The sequence below is a fragment of the Ursus maritimus genome, unplaced genomic scaffold (assembly GCF_017311325.1).
Source record: "Ursus maritimus isolate PB19 unplaced genomic scaffold, ASM1731132v1 scaffold_12, whole genome shotgun sequence".
Lineage (NCBI taxonomy): Eukaryota > Metazoa > Chordata > Mammalia > Carnivora > Ursidae > Ursus > Ursus maritimus.
This window is the reverse complement of record NW_024423564.1, coordinates 24,052,099-24,072,812: the sequence shown is the minus strand read 5'-3', so window position 1 is coordinate 24,072,812 and position 20,714 is coordinate 24,052,099. Positions and strand designations below refer to the sequence as shown.

The 20,714-nt window shown below is 38.2% G+C and overlaps 1 protein-coding gene across 2 annotated transcripts in view; it reads right to left on the bottom strand.

The window, feature by feature from the left end:
- Positions 1–462: 462 nt before the first annotated feature.
- The window catches only part of DPYD (dihydropyrimidine dehydrogenase), a 788,358-nt gene continuing 768,106 nt past the window's right edge, over positions 463–20,714 (bottom strand). For both annotated transcript variants that reach the window (XM_040626997.1, XM_008697678.2), the window contains exons 22-23: positions 4,205–4,345; positions 463–1,930 (exon numbers count right to left, since the gene is read on the bottom strand). In XM_040626997.1, the coding sequence (XP_040482931.1) occupies positions 1,757–1,930; positions 4,205–4,345 (315 nt within the window). In that variant the 3' untranslated portion in view covers positions 463–1,756. The remainder of the gene's footprint in view (positions 1,931–4,204; positions 4,346–20,714) is intronic.

The following is a 20,714-nucleotide window of genomic DNA, read 5'->3' as shown; positions in this document are numbered from 1 at the left end:
CCTAAGCTGTTACCAAGTGCAAAGGGTAAAATGCCCTCACTACGGAAGGAGCAAAAAGTGAGTCTGTTGATTTGAGTCTTAATATTTCACAACTATCTAAGGAATACCTATTAAGTGACACTGATTTTTCTTATAGTGAAGATGGGGCCTTTAATGGTAGGTTGCCATTTTCTCATTTATCTCTGCCCATGAACCACGGCAAGAAATCTGGCCTGTGCCCAGTGAAAGACGCATTCTGGCAGAGTGGAATTAAATTCAGTAGGAAAACCTGGGTGAGAGGGACTGGAAGTGAAACATTAAATAACTGCACTATCGTTACCCTCATTAGATCCGAACTAGCATTATATATACATTTGGGTGTAATGCACTATAGGATTGATCAAAAACTTCTCCACCTCAAAATCTAAATGGTTGACATGATGTTGTACTTGTAAGAGAGGCAGCAAAAGACTACGTTGTTTAAAAAGCTTTATGAAATTTTATTTGATATTATTCAATCATGCAGATTTTGTGGTAAATGTGCATTTCTAAAAGTACATAAACAAACATTTTATTTTTCCAGATCTTGCATTTTTCATAGAAATATACCACAGATTGTTACTTAAAGATTTGCTACTTATGGATTCATATTAAAGTATGCCACAAAGAGATAAATGAATTTATATGATGCTATGTGCTGATTATGAAAATAGAGAAATATAAAAATAGTATTTGACAGTAACAGAAAATATATATTTCCTTTTATTTGATTACTCTTAAAATTAAACCTAAACACTAAAATAAAAAGTAGTCAAGTTAGGTTTGCACACTTAATATATATTACCAATACTGTATTTTTCATTCTTGAATAATGAAGCACGTGACCCACTGCTGTATAATTTGGGCTTTGTTCAAACGTTAATTGCTATAATCATGAAGGCTACTATTAGAAGCAGACAGAGCAGATTTGTGCACAGCAAAAGAGTGGCTTTAACCAGAGCTCCATCCTAATATCTTATTTTGTTAGGAACATAGTTTAAATATTTAAGGAAGAATGTCATGTTGATTCATTGGTAGAGTTTGAACACCCATCTCAGGCATGAGTGGGGACCAGCAGAGTGCTACGAATGATTACCAGATACTCTCACTTGAGTATCTAGGCCCCCACAAAGAAGCTATTTTAACAAAGGGGCCTTAAAAAAGTTTTGCAAACCCTCTTTGGCTTTCTTTTCCTGCCACAGTAAATAATTATTTGACTTTCTTCATCTGTGCTTTATGGAGCCAATTACATTTGCTTAGAAACAGTGTTAAAATTAAATGTAATTTTTAATTATAAAATGTTTCCTTGGAAACATTTTCTTGTAAGTTAAATGGTACCTTGTTCTAAAATACTTAATTTCACTTACAATTAGAAATCAAAGACAGAGCACAGCACAGGGCAATTTGGAAACTGTTGCATCAATTGCCACAAAAAAGTTCATATTTTTCAGAATGGACAACTGACGGTGAATCTCCAATTAACAGCTCCACGGTTATTTTACAACCATCCTCACGAAATAGTCATTCCACTTTATGACCATTAATTGAACGGTCACTGGCAGTAGACATTTTTAAAATTTGGAAATTTATTTAGAAATGTATAGTTTTCACTTAGACATTTTTTCAGAAATTATCTATTTGCTTCAATGTAGCAGGAGCTGAACGTCATGATCACAATTAAAAAGATCGGTACAGGTAGGTGGCCTCAAAGTTCGCAGCAACAGTTGCACAAATCACCTTAACACACCAGATTATTCACAGCTAAGGGCAAGCCTCTCTTTGGTTCATAAGGTGTTGTCCTGGAAACCATTTTGATGCAGTCGATAATAGGGCAGACGCTGAGACACAGAGTACAGCCGGTGCAGGAGTCGGTAATGGTGGGCAGGTGGGTGTCGGGATCAAACTGTATAGCCTGCAAACAGAAATAAAGAGCATTGCTGTCACCGACCAGAAAGGTCCAGAACGCCCCCGTTTCAGTAGGAACGTTTCCAGCAGAGCAGTGCTCGGAGAGACGCCGCCCAGCCCTGTGCAGCCCCTGGAGCAACAGTTGAGCTGCCAGAGGGGAGGGGAAAAAAAAAAAAAAAAAGAAAGAAGACAAACCAGAGAAGAAATCCTTTTAAATTAGAAATACATTGTTTAAAATTCCTTAGAGGTTTTTTCCTGTGCGAGGAACATATTTCAGAAGAGACACTCTCTCGTTTCCATTGTTCTGAGCCCAGCGCAGGTCCTTCCAGTCCCTCCAGGATGGGGGGTCTGCTACCTGAGGGTGGTGGGTGCTTCCTCTCCTCACACCCCTCATTCTCCACACTGAAAAGAAGTGTCACGGTAGCTGGGGCAATGACTGTATTTGCTTGGATTTCAAATTATGCATGGAGTTTTTAAAAGAAAAATAGGAGTAAGAAAAGTTGGCTTTGGTGCCAGTTTTGAGCTTTGAGGATTTTCGATGAAATAATTCCTCGATTCTGACTTTCATCCTCTGTCATATAAAACATGTTATCATCCAATTGAAAATCATTTTTTTTTGGTTAAAAAAGTTTCCGTCTCCCAATTGAAGTTACTTGTAACTATAATTCTTTCCTCTTTTATGTGCATAAACATGAAAATGGTTTTATTAGAGTAAATTATGTCATACTGCTTAATATAAAAAAAGAAGAAGTCTGATCTTCAAGGAAACAACCATATTCTATCTGAACAAGAACTGTAGATATGACAAACCATAAGAAACTTTGTCCACATAAATTGTTGCCATTTTTAAAAATAAAACAACATCTTGGATGGCTGTTTGAATGAGTAAAAACTATTTCTCTTCCTTATGTACCCTTTTATAAATAGAAACCCAAGAAGCAATTGAAAATAAAATAATGTTTATATCTTAAAAATTTTATACTTTAAAAATTTGCAGACATATAAAATTTTATGTTCAGTTGAAGATTTTGATTTTCTCTTTTTTATCTTTTTGAGACAGAAGAGTCAAAGGAGGACTTTTTAAATCTTTTTAAATGCATAGTTGTGATTCTTTTCCTCATTAATACGGGTTTTTTGGTTTGTTTTTTTACTGACGTTGTACGAAGGCTGGAATTCTAAGGTAGGAGTCATAACTTTTAAGAGTTGAGGTATTAGAGTCCTGCCACTATGCTTTTAGCGACAGGACTTCTTGACTCATCTCTAATTGGTTTAATTAAGGGAAAGACCGAAGTGAGTGTGATGGGTTTAGCATTTCCGAAATAACTGTTAGCGACACCTTTCAGCTACAAACTAAGGGGACATATTGGGTAAAAATTTGGTATAGAACTAATGTCAAATTAAAGAGGAAGAGATTTTTTAAAAATTAAAATATGTCTGCTATATCTCTATTAGGTGGTCAGAAGAATATGCAAACTCCCGCCACGAGCAGCACAGGACCTCCCTCCAGGCTGAGTAAGCTAAATGAACTTCAATTTTTAACAACAGGCCATTTTATCAACCTTGAAAATTCCATTAATCATCTCAAAAGGTGTTATTTTACTCTACTTTCTTCATAGCTTGAAAAGTTTAATGAGAAGAATATGATTCTGTAGTTTTGAGCCTGAAGACAGCCGAATCCCTGCTTCTTCTGTGTTGTTCCCCCGACAGCCTCTCGGCCGAAGGGTGAGGCCCCCAGAAGAGTCCACGGCTCACTTCCTGTGGTAAGAATACAACCTGCAGGCTTCTCCAGTCACAAAGGAATTCCGGGTCCCAACACTTTCCCTGGTAGGAAGGTGTTTTTCTTTCTTACTGTAGTCAGAGCCCAGGCAACATTGAATGGAAGAGAATTCTCTTCCGGTAGAAAGAAGCAAGTCCCTTCAGAGTAATGGCAACACACGGTAGTTCTCTTCCCTCCCGTCTGTATTAAAGCCTAATGCTTCCTAATGTCCATGATTGTGCGGATTTCTCTTTCTGGTTGGATTTTTCCATCCAGTGTTCTGGATGATAAAAGGATATTAAAATAACACCGTTCACTGGACAGTGGCACCATTAGTACAAGCTATGGCTTTCCTTCGAAATAAATTCCCATGCTCAGAGAGCGAGAGGACAGACATGCCCCTGCTGAGGGGCAACACTGGGCACGTCTGGTCGGCATCGCACACTCAGCAACCCAAGAAGCTTTCTGCTACAAAAGGCAGAAAAAACATGCCTCACAGGATCCCAATTACCACAGAATCCTTACCTGGTAGCCAGAGTCATTACAGGTCATGTAGCATTTGCCGCAGTTGATACACATTTCTTCGTCGATCATGGCCACGACTTGCTCTAGGTTGCTCAGTTCACCAAACGTGCCGAGGTACTGCAGCGCTTTTCCAATGACATCCTGCAAGGCAGGCACCGAATGACTGACAATGTTCACTGTAAACCGTTACCGTGGAATAATTAGGATCAGTTCAGATTCCTCTGTTTTTCACATGATGTTGCATTACGGACTTAGGAGGCTTCCAGGAGTGTAGTTCTCAGAGCTCTACTTTTCATAATTGTAGCTTACAATGTTTTGCCTTCTGAAAGGTGGGCAAAATACGTGTGTGTGTGTGTGTGTGTGTGTGTGTGTGTGTGTGTGTACCTCCAGTTTAGAAACATTAGACCCATTCGACTGCATTCCACAGGTTTTCTATCTAGATGATCTAAACCTGTCTCTGTGGACAAGAAATGAAACTTTTTCAGTGGTCGTGACTTCCTTTTTCTCCAATTTTGAACTTTGAAGGATCCAGAAGTAATAAAAAGCGACAAAGGGTGATGCACTTAAACTAGAAAACTTAAGATTTCCAGGAATGAGGGGAATAAAAATGTGAATGTTATGCATTTATATCACTGCATCTGGATTCTAGATTTCCATTTCGAAAAGTGCTTTGATAGCATACCACCTGTCCTGTGTTGAAGAGTATGTTTCATTATTTAAAAATTCTAATTTATGTTAATTAATTAGGTTCATCTAATAGCTAAAGAAGATGCTCTTTTAATTTCAAAGAACTAGGATTTTCTTCATTCACCACTGAAGAATTTTCATGCAGTTAACACATTGCTTTGTTCTTCATATTAATTGGAAGTGTGCTTAATATGTGAAGCACAGAAGATGTTTCATCAACAATAAGAAATACTTTGTTGCATAAAACAAAAACAGAAGGATGTAACAATGTTTGTCAAATTAGTATGCTGTTAAGATTTTCTGCTTTTGTTTTTAACTCTTAACAAGAGAATTTTTTGTTTGAATTCAAGGTCTGCATTCAAGGAGGCTTGACACTTACTTAAAGCTATCCTCCTGTATTCTCTTCGGCATTTTATTTTCTGCTGTTCTTTTTATGACCTTGATTACCCTTTTTTACTTTTTTTCTCTATTTCAGCTCTAAATGGCAATATGCTCATGACTTTGAGCTTTCAGACTGAAACAAAGTTTACATTATTATATACAGTTTGTTTGTGCATCTCCCAAAGACTAAGATGATAGAAACTTTCTAAGCTTGTCTTCACTATTTTCAATGTGTTGGGAGATAGAACTTCAACTATACTGTAGTCTGTCTGGAGGTGGGCGCTCCATGTCCACATCGGTGTCTCCATATGGAATTGCTCTCACGATCGCAAGACCTACATTTGTCAGCTTCATCATGAGCACTGTCTCTAGAAATTGGTACCTCAGATTCTCCACTCACTAAACTTATCATCAACACCACGAAACTGGGTCTTCCTTCTGATTTCCTTCATCTTGTGAACAGTGGTAGGATTTTTCCAATCACTGAAGCTTGAAATTTCTGAGTTCGATTCTACTCCAACTTCTCCTTACTCCAGCATCTCATCTGTCTATGGTCAAGTCTTGTGTGTTCTGGATCTGCAATATCATTTGAATCCTTTTCCCATGTCTACGACAATCTGTAACCATGACTAATTAGCTTCCCATTACTTCTAATGCAGTTAAGAGCCCACGTGATGAGTCTCATTCTCATATTCTTCCTTTCCTTACTCCGCCCTACATGATGTTGTCATCTTCATCTAGGCTGTAGAGCACAGACTAAATTTCTTGCTACCTGACTCAAAAATCTGTTAAATTAAATATCATCTCACATTTAAGGCTTTCTAACAATGTCTTTTTTGGTCTTATTTCTCACTTCCAAAGACCATGTGCTTCGGCTACACTGAACACATGCTCCACACTGAACCACACCTGCCAATTGAGTCCTCTGGTGCCTAATTTTATGTTGAGTGCTCTGTCCAGAATACCCTTCCTTCTCATCTCCACTTTGAAAACTCCTCCCCATCCTTCAAAGACATCTCACATGCCACTACTTCATGAAGATTTCCTCAAGTCTTCTTCCACCTTTCCTAACCAAACTGATCTCTTTGTCTCTTTCTCTTCTTCATTTCCTCCATTTTCTCCCACCTCCCCATCTCCCCTCCTAATCTTCTCTTCTATTCCCCCGATGACCTATTGTATTTTCTCTATTATGTGGAAGCAATGAGAACAGACAACTTTTGAGTTCTATGTATTAAACCAATGCCATGATTTTAAAAGCATTATCTCATTTACACCTCGACACATGATGAGGTGAATGAGATTTAAGGTACGAAATTAAGTAAATGATGAAGCGGGGATTCAGTCAGTGCTGTCTGACTTCAAATTCCATGGTCATAAGCACTGCTATGCTGACTCATCTGTTATTTCTCTATTTAGCAAATTCTACTTCATGTTGTAGATATTTTCTATATTTAGCTTCCTATATGCAGTCTCTTAGCAGGCTTTATTCATCTTTGTGTCTCCTGTGGCATATCTTGCTCCTACAGATCACTGAAACATAATGGATGCTCAAATATTTGTTAAAATAAATACAGCATTCATTTATTCATGTACTAAATAGACAGTGTAATATTAGGCACATAGTTGTATGGGCTAATAGCTACTTGTTGATTTACTGAACAGTTTTATTAATATGAGAATCATAAAAAGACTTGAGCCTTTTTTTAAATACAAAATAATCATAGTCAAAGTATCTGGACATGCTTAATATTTCTAATAATATTTTAAGGCAGTAAGTCCATGAGGTCACTCGCTAGTATAAAGCTATTTATATGTGATAGAAAATAATTTTTTCAATCTAGGAAATAAATCAGTCAAAGCAATTGTTTTATTGAATCAGATCATGACTTGACTGAAATCACCAGAAAATATTCAAATGATGATTAAACAGGAAACTCCCTAGACAGTCATCAAACCTCCAAGGCTTATTCAAAAGACACCATGTATATTTCAAGAGATTTTATTGTAAGAGGAAAGTTCACATTCTGTGTATATTAAGTATACCTTCTGCTCTGTACTGGAGATTTGCTGTTGTTATTTATTAAAATATTATTGTTTAATGTGAAACTAAATAAAACAAGGTCCTTGGAGCCTCTAAACTTTATTAGCACATGGTGTTAAAAAGTCATCATAGTTCTTAAGATACTATAGCTTTTTAATCTGGAAGAGGTTGAAAGAATGATAACGATTTTAAATTATTTTGAGAAAGAGTATCAGAGAAAATGAATTACCATTCTCTGTGCCTGAAAATGTGGACATTTGTTTAAAACCCAAAGCTTCCACTTACTACCGTCGGCTTATGAATACCCTTGAGAACACGTCTGGAATTTGGAGTTCACTGAAAGGCACATATAATCAGTAAAGGCCATATGGCTGGTCCAGTCCTTCTTGGACACACATCTCTGGAGATTAGGGAACTTACATTCGTCTAAGCAAGGTGTGGATATACACCCTGATGAGAGCCATCCCTGATTAGTGGAAATGTTTATGTGTGAATGTGTGTGGAGAAAGTGATGCTAAATTCTTTAAAGTATAGATGATACATTTGACTCAAATATAAACATTCCCCAAAACTATCATTGTGAAGGACTACAGAATACGAGAGTCACATCTTTGTCAGCTAATTATATTTTTGGGATAATCAAAAGTATTTTTTAAAAACTGGATCAATGTTTCTGTCTGATATAAAGTTTAAGACCAAAGAGTAAGGAACTAGAGGGCCCCAATCCCATCCCTGCTGTATCATACTTTATTATGAATTTATTAGTTTTGGCCTATTTTTTATTGGTGAAATATTTTCAAGTTGTGACTGTTGTCTGGCACGTTAACTGTCCTTCCCAGCTTTAAGTCTTCTACACATCTGATCGATGTACTTTCTCCAAACCGTTCAATAAAAGTTCCATTCAAAGGCCAGGACCAGGACAGAGTGCTGTGGGCAATTCCTGTGACTTCTGTATGAAATATTTAAATTATTTGGGCATAGCTATTTAATCAATTTATCCTTATCTGTACCATTACCAATGTCACATGTCTTATCTTTTACTCCAAGTTCACTACTTGCCTAATAAACCTATCAAAATAGGAAATGAGATCATTTGGTTTGTTCTCACTGAATTTATGCTGATTCTTAATAACATCTGTCTTCACTAATTCTCTCAAGTCAAAAGTTTCATTATCTTTGGAGAATTTCACTGGGGTCAGACCTCCAGCTTTCTGGTCTCCTTCTACCTTTCCCCTACCACACCCACCTTTTCCTTTTCTAAAGAATCTGAGGCAACACTTATTTTTCAGCAGTGTGATACAGCAATATCCTACAAAGATGCTTTCAAAAATACAGCATGCAATTTACGTTTGATATCCTCTGAGCTAGGAGGCAGGGAGGGGGTCTGTATGGTGAGAAAAGGAAATCTTGAGTTTACATTCAGTAGAACTCTGATAACTAAGGACTCAGCATGAATATGCTGAGATGAGAGGGCAGAGACAAAGCATCCGCCTGGAAATAAAAGTAGTAGATTGGCCGGGAAGGTGAGAGAAACAATTAAACCAAAAGATGGGTTGGAAGCAAGTGAGAATCTGGGAATTGAAGCGGGGGAGAGAAGGAGTTGGAGGGGCTCATGAGCGGGAGAGACGGATGAGTGAGGTTTGGTATGACCATGGTTGGCTCAGCACAGGTCAGTGCTCAGATCACTGTATTCTTTTTAAGTAGGTAGCTCAGGCTTTAAAGGAGCAAGTTCTTGCCAGGCATTTTGGGTTTAAATTCAAGGAAGCTGATGTGATATGTTTTTACCATATCCTTACCTATCTTGGGCTTCAACTCTCAAATATGTTTTCCCTACACTTTTTAGTTATAAGAGCATTCTCTATGGGGTTGCTAGAAAGATAATAGGAATTGAACAAGTCTCACTAATTGTTGAGTTAACAGTATACCATCTGCTCTAAGTAGTGGGTGTATTTTCTTTTCCTTTTTTTAACTTTAATAGACAAAATACATTTTCATTTTTCCTGATATTTTTTTTCCAAGTTTGGATAATTTGAGGCTTTGGTACTTCTGAAACATCCTTAATCCTTGATGCCACTCTTTTCTGATCATCAATGGTAATGTGATCTTTATTTTCTCATACGACCATTGACTACTGAGTTATCTAAATGCTTGATCCTTTTCTTACTCCTTGGAAAACTGAGTGATTAGGTCATCAAATTTCTATTTGACAACTTCTCATTCTTCTTTTTTTTTTCTTAAGGATTTTATTTATTTATTTGTGAGAAAGAGAGAGAGAGAGAGAGAGAGAGAGAGAAAGTGCGTGCACAGAGGGAGAGTGAAAGGGAGAAGCAGACTCCCTACTGAGCAGAGAGCCTGATGTGGGGCTCGATCCCAGGACCCTGAGATCACGACCTGAGCCAAAGGCAGATACTCAACCGACTGAGCCACCCAGGCGCACTACTTCTCATTCTTCTTGATCCATCTTCAGGTTAGAGTCACTGACTATGGGATTGGTTTCTATTGTTTTGTCTGAACTTCCTGAAATGAGATTTACTAAAGGTGGAGGATACTTGTGCATCCAAGCTCAGAGTTCCTCTCTGTGCCCTACTGAACTCTAAGATGATATGGAATGGTTACTTTCCTTCAAGATGCTTTTAGCTTCCACTTTCCCCAAATGTATTTTTATAAGGAGCCAGAAATAAGCCAATGAAGCAAGACCCCTCAATGCTTCTCTCTCTTCTGTGAGATTAAGTTTCCAACAAGGCAATTCAATAATTTTTCAGATGTTTTGCCTTTAGTGGAGTGGGATTTTTCATCTGAAGTCTGTAAAGGCTTACATCGCTCCTCTATCTTGCCCATCCATATTAACCATCTGGTTATGAGGCCTGTGACACAGTCCCGGGATAATATTTCTGTATTTCGTTTCTTTTCACTCTCCTGCAGCTGCTTCCTCCATGCTTCACCTTCAGGCTTGTGATTTCCATGCATGTGTACATCTTTTTGACATATACTGCTCCTCCCCCAGCCCTTCAATTAGACCTATTCATTCCGAAGAAGATATATACCTTTCCATCATCATATTCCAGGCAGGAATCACATCACAAAACATCCCCATAAGATATGAGAGATGATATTTACCAAATTCTGTTCATTTCTTTTAAAGTTCAGTTTAATACTTTTTCATCTGCTATTTGTTGGAATAGAAGACAACTGAGAATGCTAACGTGGCCCCGGCCCATTTCTCTGGTATCTTCTGAAAATTGCTGGGATAGTCCTCCACTATTTTTCTTTCTGTGCCATCTCTCTTATGCTCTGTAGTATCTAATACGGTCTTACAGTTTTATCTGAGTACTTTTCTCCTTTCTCTCACAATTCAATTGAAATAATAAACCACTCGATCAGGCTGACTGGTCTCCTGCCAACACTGTCTTGCCAGTCTTATGAGATGCAGTCCATCTCTTACTCGAAGCAGCAGGAAGAAGAGATGAAAACATCACTAGTGCCCCTAAACCATTCATTTTCCTACCCAGAAATTCAAAGACGTTAGAGATACATTCCTGGCTTCATAAAGAGAATGAGAATTCATTCTCATATATATCAACAGAAGTGGGAAGCATTCGGGGACTTTATAAGTCTTGGTAGACTCTCAAATCTCTGTTATATGCTGCCTGGGAATAAAGCACGTTTCTCATTTAGCCGGGCCAAATGTGCACACTGTCACTTCAGTTCTCAGTGAGGAGACAAAACCGTCTCCTATTCGGTTTCCTTTCTCTAGCTCAAGTGAACCTGTGGAACGTCAGCAGCGTCTTCAGAAAGCCCAGCTTCACCTTTCAGAAGGAGACCTCTACACCTATCGTGGGACGACAGCCCTCTTTTTCTTACTTTATCTCAGTCTTCAGCACTATTTGCGATTACCGTCTTCTTCCCAGAATCCTTTCATTTCTGTTTCTTTCATAAAATTGGCAGCTCCGTAATAAGGTAATATATATATGTATACGGTAAATGCTGTTTCATTACGAAATGGAAGTCAAGATGTAGGCTTGCTAAAAAGGGAATCAGCTGGATGCCAGGTTGACCCAAGGCCTCAATACCAGACCATCCCTGGTATTAACAGCCTTTAGGCTATTTTTAGCTTCCGGGGGGGCAGGGAGAAGCTGGATAGCATGTGGCTAGCAAACACTTGGTTCTTGAGGACCCTGTAGGCACAGTGTAACACTGGAATAACCACTCGACGCTCTAGCTGATATGGCTAGCAGCTTAATCAGCACATCCCTTTGCCCTTTCATGTCGTTAAGACTGATCAAGAAAACTGGATCATTTTCCTCATTATTGCCTCTCAGTTTGGTCCTTTCTATGAACTCCTACTGAAAAAAGAATGGGTTTACCAGTCAGACCCTACTACCTGGTTGATATCCAGGGATTGCGTATTGGATTTAAGGTCCCACGGCTGCATTTTTTTCCCAGCATGTATAAATACTGTGCTTTTCAAACTTACTGATTTGCTTGAAATACTGCCTTCGTGCTTTTTCTTTTTCTTTTGTGAGAGACACAGAAGACAGTGCTTACGGACCCGGGTTCTAGAGCCAACTTTGGAACCAAATCTTGGTTTTGATGTCTTCCTAGCTGTGTGATCTTGGGCAAGTTATTTAATCTGCTTATCAATTACTTAACCAGTAAGATAGGAAAAATAAGGTACCTGATGGGGTTACTGTGAGAATTAAATGAGTCAATTCACAAGCATGTAGAACCGTGCCTGAAACCTCATAAGTACTCAATAAATATTAGCTTTTATTATTAATTCTCTGCTTAATTAACACTAATTTATTAAACTCCATGTTAAATATCACCATCTCTGTGAAGCTTTCCACAATTACCCGAGGCAGAACTAATCCCTTTCACTCCTCTGTGTTCCCAGAGCATTTTGTACATATTTGATTGAACTGTAAATAATTTTAACATGTGTCTTTCTCCCTTGCTAGTCTATGAGCTCCATAAGGATAGATGTCTTTCTTTTTAAAATTCATGTTATATTCCTAGTTTCTAGCACAATTCCTGGATTGCAGTGAGTGCATAGTAAATACGTGTTAGTGCTACATCTCCACCGAGATCGGGAGAATTCCTGTGCCTTGGACCGTGTGTTTTACGTCTTTGGATATAAACCCGGTCCTTAGCACACTGCTGGTCACACAGCAAATACTCAATAAATACCTACTGATGGACCGATATTGAAACTGCCTACCTCCGAGGCAACAGACCATTAAATCTTATCTGAGGCATTTGAAGGAAAAAAGAACAAAAGATGAGATATATTGAGCATGGCTTGCTTAGAAATAATATTGTCACACTCCTAACCAGGGAAGATGGGGTAGATTAGAAACTTGAATGCATGACTGAAAAACTTGTTCAGACAAGAGGGGCTTAGTTACCTTTGTGGGGCACTGGGGCTCTTTCTGTAGCAGATGGGGAATAATATTCTATGCTAGCTGAGAGGATAAACAAAGCCGTGTCATGGAGTTTAAAACTATTGAACAGAGGAATCTATAAAGAGGCCAGCAGAGAGGAGGGAAGAAACAGGCTAAAATAAACAGATGGGTGGACAGAGAAAATATTAAGCATGAAAACAGACAGTCCAGGCCCTCCAGGAAAAAGGGAAGAAGGAAAAGTGGTGTGTCAAGAACAGAAGAAACACCATAGGGGAAACATAAAAGCAATGAAAGCAACAGAGGGAAGTACATGGCGTGCCTGGCTATGTGTGGTGGGAGAAAACAATCAAAGCACAAGAAGCAATGCCTGATTCACACTCACAGAGCTGGCTCGTAAAGGGCATGGGGCTGTTCATTTCAATGAGGCCTGAACAACCACACAGCCACACCATCCAGATGGGGTCTGAAATAATGCGCAGAGGGAAGGGGGGCTTGTATGAAAATAACAATAACCATGGCCTCTTACATTTGAACAGATCTATGCTGTGTACAATACTTTCACACATATCATTTCATTTGAAACAATGGAGTCGAGGCCTTCTGACATTATCTAGTATTTATTCTCCCTCCTGCCAATCTCTCGCCTGGGTTGTTAAAAGAGCCTTCTAACCAGTCTCTCTGCTTCTGCCCTTGCCCGTCTAGGATCTTGTATCGACATCACAGCCGGTAGGATTCTTTGAAAAATTAAGTCGGATCATGTCTTTCTTCCTTTTAAAAAAGCCTCAACGGTTTCCTGCCAAAGACTTTCCTATTTCAGGGCCTTTGCACTTTCTGTTCCTTCTGAATGGGATGTACTCCCCAAAGGTATCTATCCACATCGTTCATTCTCTCCACTCTTTAAAGTGTTTACTCAAATGCCCTTTAATCAGGCAGGCCTCTCCTGACCAGCCTCCCTAGCAATTCCTATTCTCCTAATCCTGCTATATTTTCTTCCGAGCACTGTGAACCTCTGGTGCAGTACGCGTTCACTTGTTTACTTGTTTGTCTGTCTCTCCTTACTAAATTGTAAGAGCCATGAGAGCTGGGCTTTCATTTTGTTCGCTACTGAATTTCTAGAGACTACATCTGTGCTGGAACACGGTGGGCGTACATAAATAATTGCTGGATGAATGACAAAGTGAATGTATGGGTGAATATGACAATGCTTCCCAACTAGAGGTTGGAATCTCAGTGGTTACATGTGAAAGATAAAAGGAAACAATACAAGGTGTTGTTACCAAGATGAGCAGCTTTCAGACCCACGGACACGTCTACATTATTAAGACTTCCTTCTTTTTTGGCTTCCCTCCCACATCATTCCTTCTGGTTACTCTCCTTTTTTTTTTTTTTTCCCCTTGCTCAGTTCTCATTTGCTTCCCCAGAACATCCTTCTCCCATGTAGGATATTCGGTTAAGCAATAATTATGAAAATAGATGTGAGGCTTCTATCTTGTGTCTAGCACACAGTAGGTAGTCAAAATGTCAGCCCTTTTCCTTTATATCCTCCTTTAAATCCTCATGATTTGCTTGAGTTCATTAATTTCAACATGTTCAAATCTACATTTTCATCCTACATCAAAAAAGCCCATTAAATCTAAAAACACTAAGAATAAAACCCTGACTCATTACCTTTTCTTTATTTCAGTTAGTGGGACCATAAAAAACCTAATTGTCTTGGTCTCCTTATTCTTAACTCCTTACTGGCTCTTGTCCCTCAATATCTAATGAGAATCACTAAGTTTTAGAAGGAGAATTAACGTGACTTCATCCCTTCCTCTGTCTCTATAACCATGGCCACCCACCAAATCCGGGACCACATTATGGATCTCCTGAAACATTCCAGTTCATAGGGCTCCTTAAATGCCAGTTCCTCAGAGATGTCTTCCTTTGCTCTTTTGGTCTAAATTAGGTCTTCCTATGAAAGAGACTCCATACATCCTGTATTTTTTCTATATAGTTTGTAACACAAATATGATTTTATATTATTAATGTGATTCTTTGCTTAATATGTTTCTTTCTCGAGTCTGTATGCTTCATGAGGACAGAGGCTGGGTCTCCTTTGTTATACTATAGATGCCCAATTCTTAGCACATTGCTTGTCTCATGGTAGTTATGCAATAAAGATTTCCTGGAAAATATATGGGCTTCTTCAAGACTTCCAACTCGATTGGCCTCCAAAGCTTTATTATGTATTCTTACTTTCATTCTTGAGTTAATTTTATGGAAGAAAATGGGATTGGAGAATCACCTTAACCTACTATCTCCTTCAACCTGTCCATTCCTAACATAATAACTAATAGTAGGTAATATTTATTTAGGATATATTTAATGCAGGCTAAAAGCACTTCACACATTACCTAATTTATAACCCCATGAGGAAGACTCTTTTATTTTCCCTGCCTCACACATTAGCTAACTGAGGCAAGTTCACACAGCTACAAAATGGTAGTGCCATAATTTGAGCCCAGGCAGTGGGACGGAGTAGTTTCATGCTTAATTCAGGAAACTCTTCCTTGAATGGAAAGCAAGTCATGCAATTTATGATACATTTTGTCACTGAGTCATAATTTGAAAGATGGAGGGGCCACTTCAAAATGCAGATATTGAGATCTTGGGATGATTGCCTATTTGGGGAAAAAAAACCTATAACCGAAGTTGATACTTTAAAGCAACAAAAAGTTTAGATTAATTAGTCAAATGTAAATATTAAAATTCTAAAAGAACTAGATGGGGTGAATATTTATGATCTTACAGTAGAAAAAGCTAAACTAAGCAAATAAAGAGAGCTTATCACAAGATAAGCTTTAGCCTGATATAACTACATAAATTTAAAGCTGCTCTATGTATATATAAAAACACTACAATACAAATTATGAGACAAATGGCAATATATAAAAAGTTTATAAAAAATCTGTAAGATAAAGATAAATATTCCAACAGAAAACTGGTCAAAAGAGTAAGGAGTAAATTCATGAAAGAAGAAATGGTCCAAAAATATATAAACACATGCCAATCTCACTATTTAGACATTCAAAATTAAAGAAAAAAATGAAACACTTTTTTGACTATTACATTGGTTAAAATTAAAAATAAATTCACTGTTGATGGGTGTCTAAAAAAAATGGGCCTTCCTATATTTTTTGGTGGAATGTAAATTTGCACACTCTTCCTGGAGAGCAATTTGGCAATATGTATTAAAAGCCCTAAAATTTCACCTGTGATTTCTCTTGAGAAAACAATAAGACATCTACACAAAGATTCATACAATTATAATAGCATTATTTGTATAAAATTCTGGAAACAACCTAAAGGTTCAGCAACAGGTTACCTATTTTTTTCCTCCAAGTTTTTATTTAAATTCCAATTAGTTAACATATAGCGTACTAGTAGTTTTAGGTGTAGAATGTAGTGGTTCAACACTTCCATGCAACACCCGGTGCTCCTCACCGATGCCCTCCTCAATCCCCGTCACCTACTTAACCCACACCCCCTCTGGTAACCATCAGTTTGTTCTCTATAGTTAAGAACCTGTTTCTTGGTTTTCCTCTCTCTCTTTTTCCCTCCCATATTTTGTTTCTTAAATTCCACATGACTGAAATCATATGGCATTTGTCTTTCTCTGACTTATTTCACTTAGCATGATGTTCTCTAGCTCCATCCACGTCATTGCAAATGGCAAAATTTCGTTCTTTTTTGATGGCTAATATTCTATTGTCTATATATACACCATCTTCTTTATCCATTCATCAGTCAATGGACATTTGGTCTCTTCCCACAATTTGGCTATTGTTAATGCTGCTATAAACATCGTGGTGCATGTGCCCCTTTGAATCAGTATTCTTGTTTATTTTGCTTTAGGATGAAATGTTCTGAATATATTTGTGAAGTCCATCTGGTCCAGTGTGTCATTCAAAGCCACTGTTTCCTTGTTGATTTTCTGCTTAGATGATCTGTCCATTGCTATAAGTAGAGCGTTAAAGTCCCCTACTATTATTGTATTATTATCAGTGAGTTTGTTTATGTTTGTTATTGTTTTATATACTTGGGTGCTCCCATGTTGGGGGCATACTTATTTACAATTGTTAGATCTTCTTGTTGGAGAGACCCTTTTACTATAATATAGTTCCCTTCATTTTTTGGTACATTCTTTGGTTTAAAATTTGACATAAGTATGGCTACTCTGGCTTTCTTTTGACATCCATTTGCATGATAAATATTTCTCCATCCCCTTACTTTCAATCTGCAGGTGTCTTTAGGTTTAAAATGAGTCTCTCGTAGGCAGCATATTGATGGGTCTTTTTTTTTTAAAATCTATTCTGACACCCTATGTCTTTTGATTAAAGTGTTTAGTCCATTTATATTCAAAGTAACTAATGATAGATACGTATTCAGTGCCATTTGATTACTTGTTTTGTCATTGTTTCTGGAGATTTTCTCTATTCCTTTCTTTGTCACTTTTGGTCTCTCCTTTGCACTCCAACAGTCCCATTTAATATTTCTTGCAGGGCTGGTCACGAACTCCTTTAGTTTTTGTTTGTCTGGGAAACTTTTTATCCCCCCTTCTATTCTGAATGATAGCCTTACTAGGTAGAGTATTCATAGCTGCAGATTCTTCTCATTCAGCACACTGAATATACCATGGCACTTTCTTCTGGCCTGTCAAGTTTCTGTGGAGAGATCTGCTGCTAACTCTATCTTCCCTTGTAAGTTAGGAACTTCTTCTCTCTGTCTTCCTTCTTTTAAGATTTTTCCTAATTGCTATATTTTGCAAATTTAATTACAACATGTCTTGGTGTTGGCCTGCTTTTGTTGATTTCGATGGGGGTTCTCTGTGCCTCTTGGATCTAGATGTCTGTTTCCTCCCCCTGATTAGGGAACTGCTCAGCTATTATTTCCTCAAATAAATTTTCTGCCCCTTTTTCTATCTCTTCTTTTTCTAGGACTCCTATAATACAAATATTTTTACATTCGCTGGAGTCACTGAGTTCCCTAAGTTTATTCTCGAGTACCATAATTCTTCTTTCTCTCTTCTGTTCAGCTTCATTATTTTATCTTCTATATCACCTATTCATTCGTCTGCTTCTTCCATCCTTTTGTTCATTGCAGCCAGTCTGTTTTGAATCTCAGTTATTGCATTTTTCATTTCTGATTTTTTTAAACTCTTTCACCTCTGCAGGAAGGGCGTCCCTGAAGTCTTTCATTCTTTTCTCAAGCACAGCAAGTATCTTTCTGATTATTGCTTTAAATTCTCCATCTGGCATATTATATCTGTTTCAATTAGGTCTCTGGCCATTACCTTATCTAATTGTTTCATTTGGGATGAATTCCTCCATCTTGGCATTTTGTCTAAGTCTCTGCCCTCTTCTTTGTATTGGAAAAGCCGTATGTTTCCTGCTCCTGAGAGTAATGGCTTTATGAAGAAGAGGTCATTTGGTGTCCAGGGCCTGGCACATCAGGAAGTGTCTCTGGTGGGTGCTGTGTGCACTCCGCTGCTGTGTTTTGGCTGCTCTATCCTTTAGGCCAGTCTTCTGCAGAGGCTTCCCTTGGCTGCAGTGGGCAGTGTTTGGTCCTGGGCCAGAGCTGGGGAGCTATAACTAGGTGTGCTCTGGTCTGCTTGTTAAATGAGACCTGATACTACTTCCATTAGAACCGAAGCTCTGCAGAACTCTTTGGTCGGGAGACATGGTATGGATAGGAGTTTCTGCTGGTCTTCTGGGGAAGGGGCCTGCCATGCTGGGACTGAGGCCAACTTGACCAAGACAGGCAGTACTGCCAGAGCACAGGGGTGAGGGTCCTGGTGCAAGCAGATTAGGCAGCCAGTGCTGGACCTGTGCTGTTTACTGCAGGTGGTTCTGTGTTTATGCTGAGGGGCTGTAGAGGAACATGGCACCAGCCAGGTCCTTTGTCCTCAGAGAGGGGTCTCCGTGCTTGCTGTTCTCAGGGAAGCACTCTGAGAAAAGCAAACAATCTCCACAACTGTGTGTCCCAGGCATTTTTCAGATCACCATTTCCACACTGTCTGCCTCTGTGTTGTTTGCCTGCCTTCTCCCCAGGAGCAGCACCGTGCCCTCCGGGCTCTAATAAGTTACTTTTAAAAAGTTAATAATAAGTTCATATTATGAAATACTATGAAGCCATTATTTCAATATAATGGTGATATATAAATTATTGTGAAGTTTTTATGTGGCAAATGTAAGAACATTCTGTTTATTTTAATGTATTAAATTTAGATACAAAAAAGGATTATAGAGTTTTATAATCTAAATTTTCATAGTGGTTAAGATTATGGGTAATTTTCATATTAATCGTTGCACTTTTAACATTAGAAAAATCAAACAAATGAAACTACAGAATGTTGGGGAGAAGAATTTAACTTTGCCCAGTAGTCTCATTTTACAGGTTTCTTATTTGATGTTTGCATCAAATCAAGTGATTAGTATACTGTACAACTGTGACAAAACCCATGTGTTAAAATTCCCTTACTAAATGTTCTCATTATTCCATGTTCTTCATCTTCCATAGCCTATCTCTAGGTATATTCTGTACATTTTCTAGAATGGATCCAAACTATTGTAGCTATTATGAGTCAATCTTTTGAATCTCTTAAGCCAGCAATTCTCCATTTCATTTCCATCCCCCATTCTATCACTGATTACTATGTGACTTGATTAAATTGTTTAATCTTCATTTTTCCTCAGTTTTCTCATCTGGAAAATGATAGTACCTATCCCAGATGCCGTGAAGGTTGAATGAGATAAAACATGTACAGGACTTGGAACAGCAGAGGCACATTAGAAATACGGTTGCCACATATTTCCATGGGTGCTTCCAGGAGATGAACTTTCTCTCCTACTCTGGTAAATCGTACTAGACTGTGAGTAAACGTGGATTTATTAGAGGAGAACTGATCTCATTAAAAATACAATCACATACACACACACACAACATCATGGCTCTAGAAATCAAAAGTCATCTGAAACCAGGGATCTCTTGCGACGGGAACAGATCTCTATAGTTTCCTTCTTCCTCTAAAACATATGCTCTCCCCACTCTATAGAAAGCCTTATAGAAAGCAAGATAAAGTGAGCAGTCATTGTTTTAACAAATGTAATTCCTCATTTTCCAAAGACATAGTTGCATTTATAACTATTATTGCGCTTATAACTATAAGCTGCACTTATGACTATTTATGTGAAAATGCTAGCCCCAAGAAAACAAACAAACGAAGAGTCAAACAAAAAATCCAACCCACAATTATCAGCTACCATTATGTGTTTTGACAGGGCACACCATCTTCCTAGAAATGACAACAGACAGAATGTGTATGACACTCTGGAGAGAAGCCATGGGAGTGGAGAATCCACTAGACACTGGGAAAATCTACCATAGCAGTCCCTTGGTAAATCAGCACTATTATTGTTTTTGAAGCTGGGAAGATGGTATCTACAATGTCTTGAGGCTCATGCAATGCAAAATGAGGGATACTTTAATTTGGATAATCTAAAATGAGGAGGCTGAGGAGAGGAATGTAAGTTTGCACTATTTTTAAAGATTTTCTTTCTTTCTCTTTCTTTCTTTCTTTCTTTCTTTCTTTCTTTCTTTCTTTCTTTCTTTCAGAGGGAGAGGGACAAGCAGACTCTCTGCTGAACATGGAGCCTGATACGGAGCTCGATCCCACAAACCTGAGATCATGACCTCAGCCAAAATCAAGAGTCAGATGCTTAACTGACTGAGCCACACAGGCGTCCCTAACTTGCACTATTTTTAATAAGATTTGTCCCTCCTTAATACTTTAAAAAATGTTACTTACTTTCCTGACTTCATATTTCTTTGGTTTATTTAATTCTGCTGAGTTTGATATTTTATTTGGATTAGTGATCAACCAGCTTGAATTCAACCCTAGTAGGTTTTTTCTTTGTTCTGTTTTTGTCTTGCTTCTAGGTTACCAATACATTCCCCA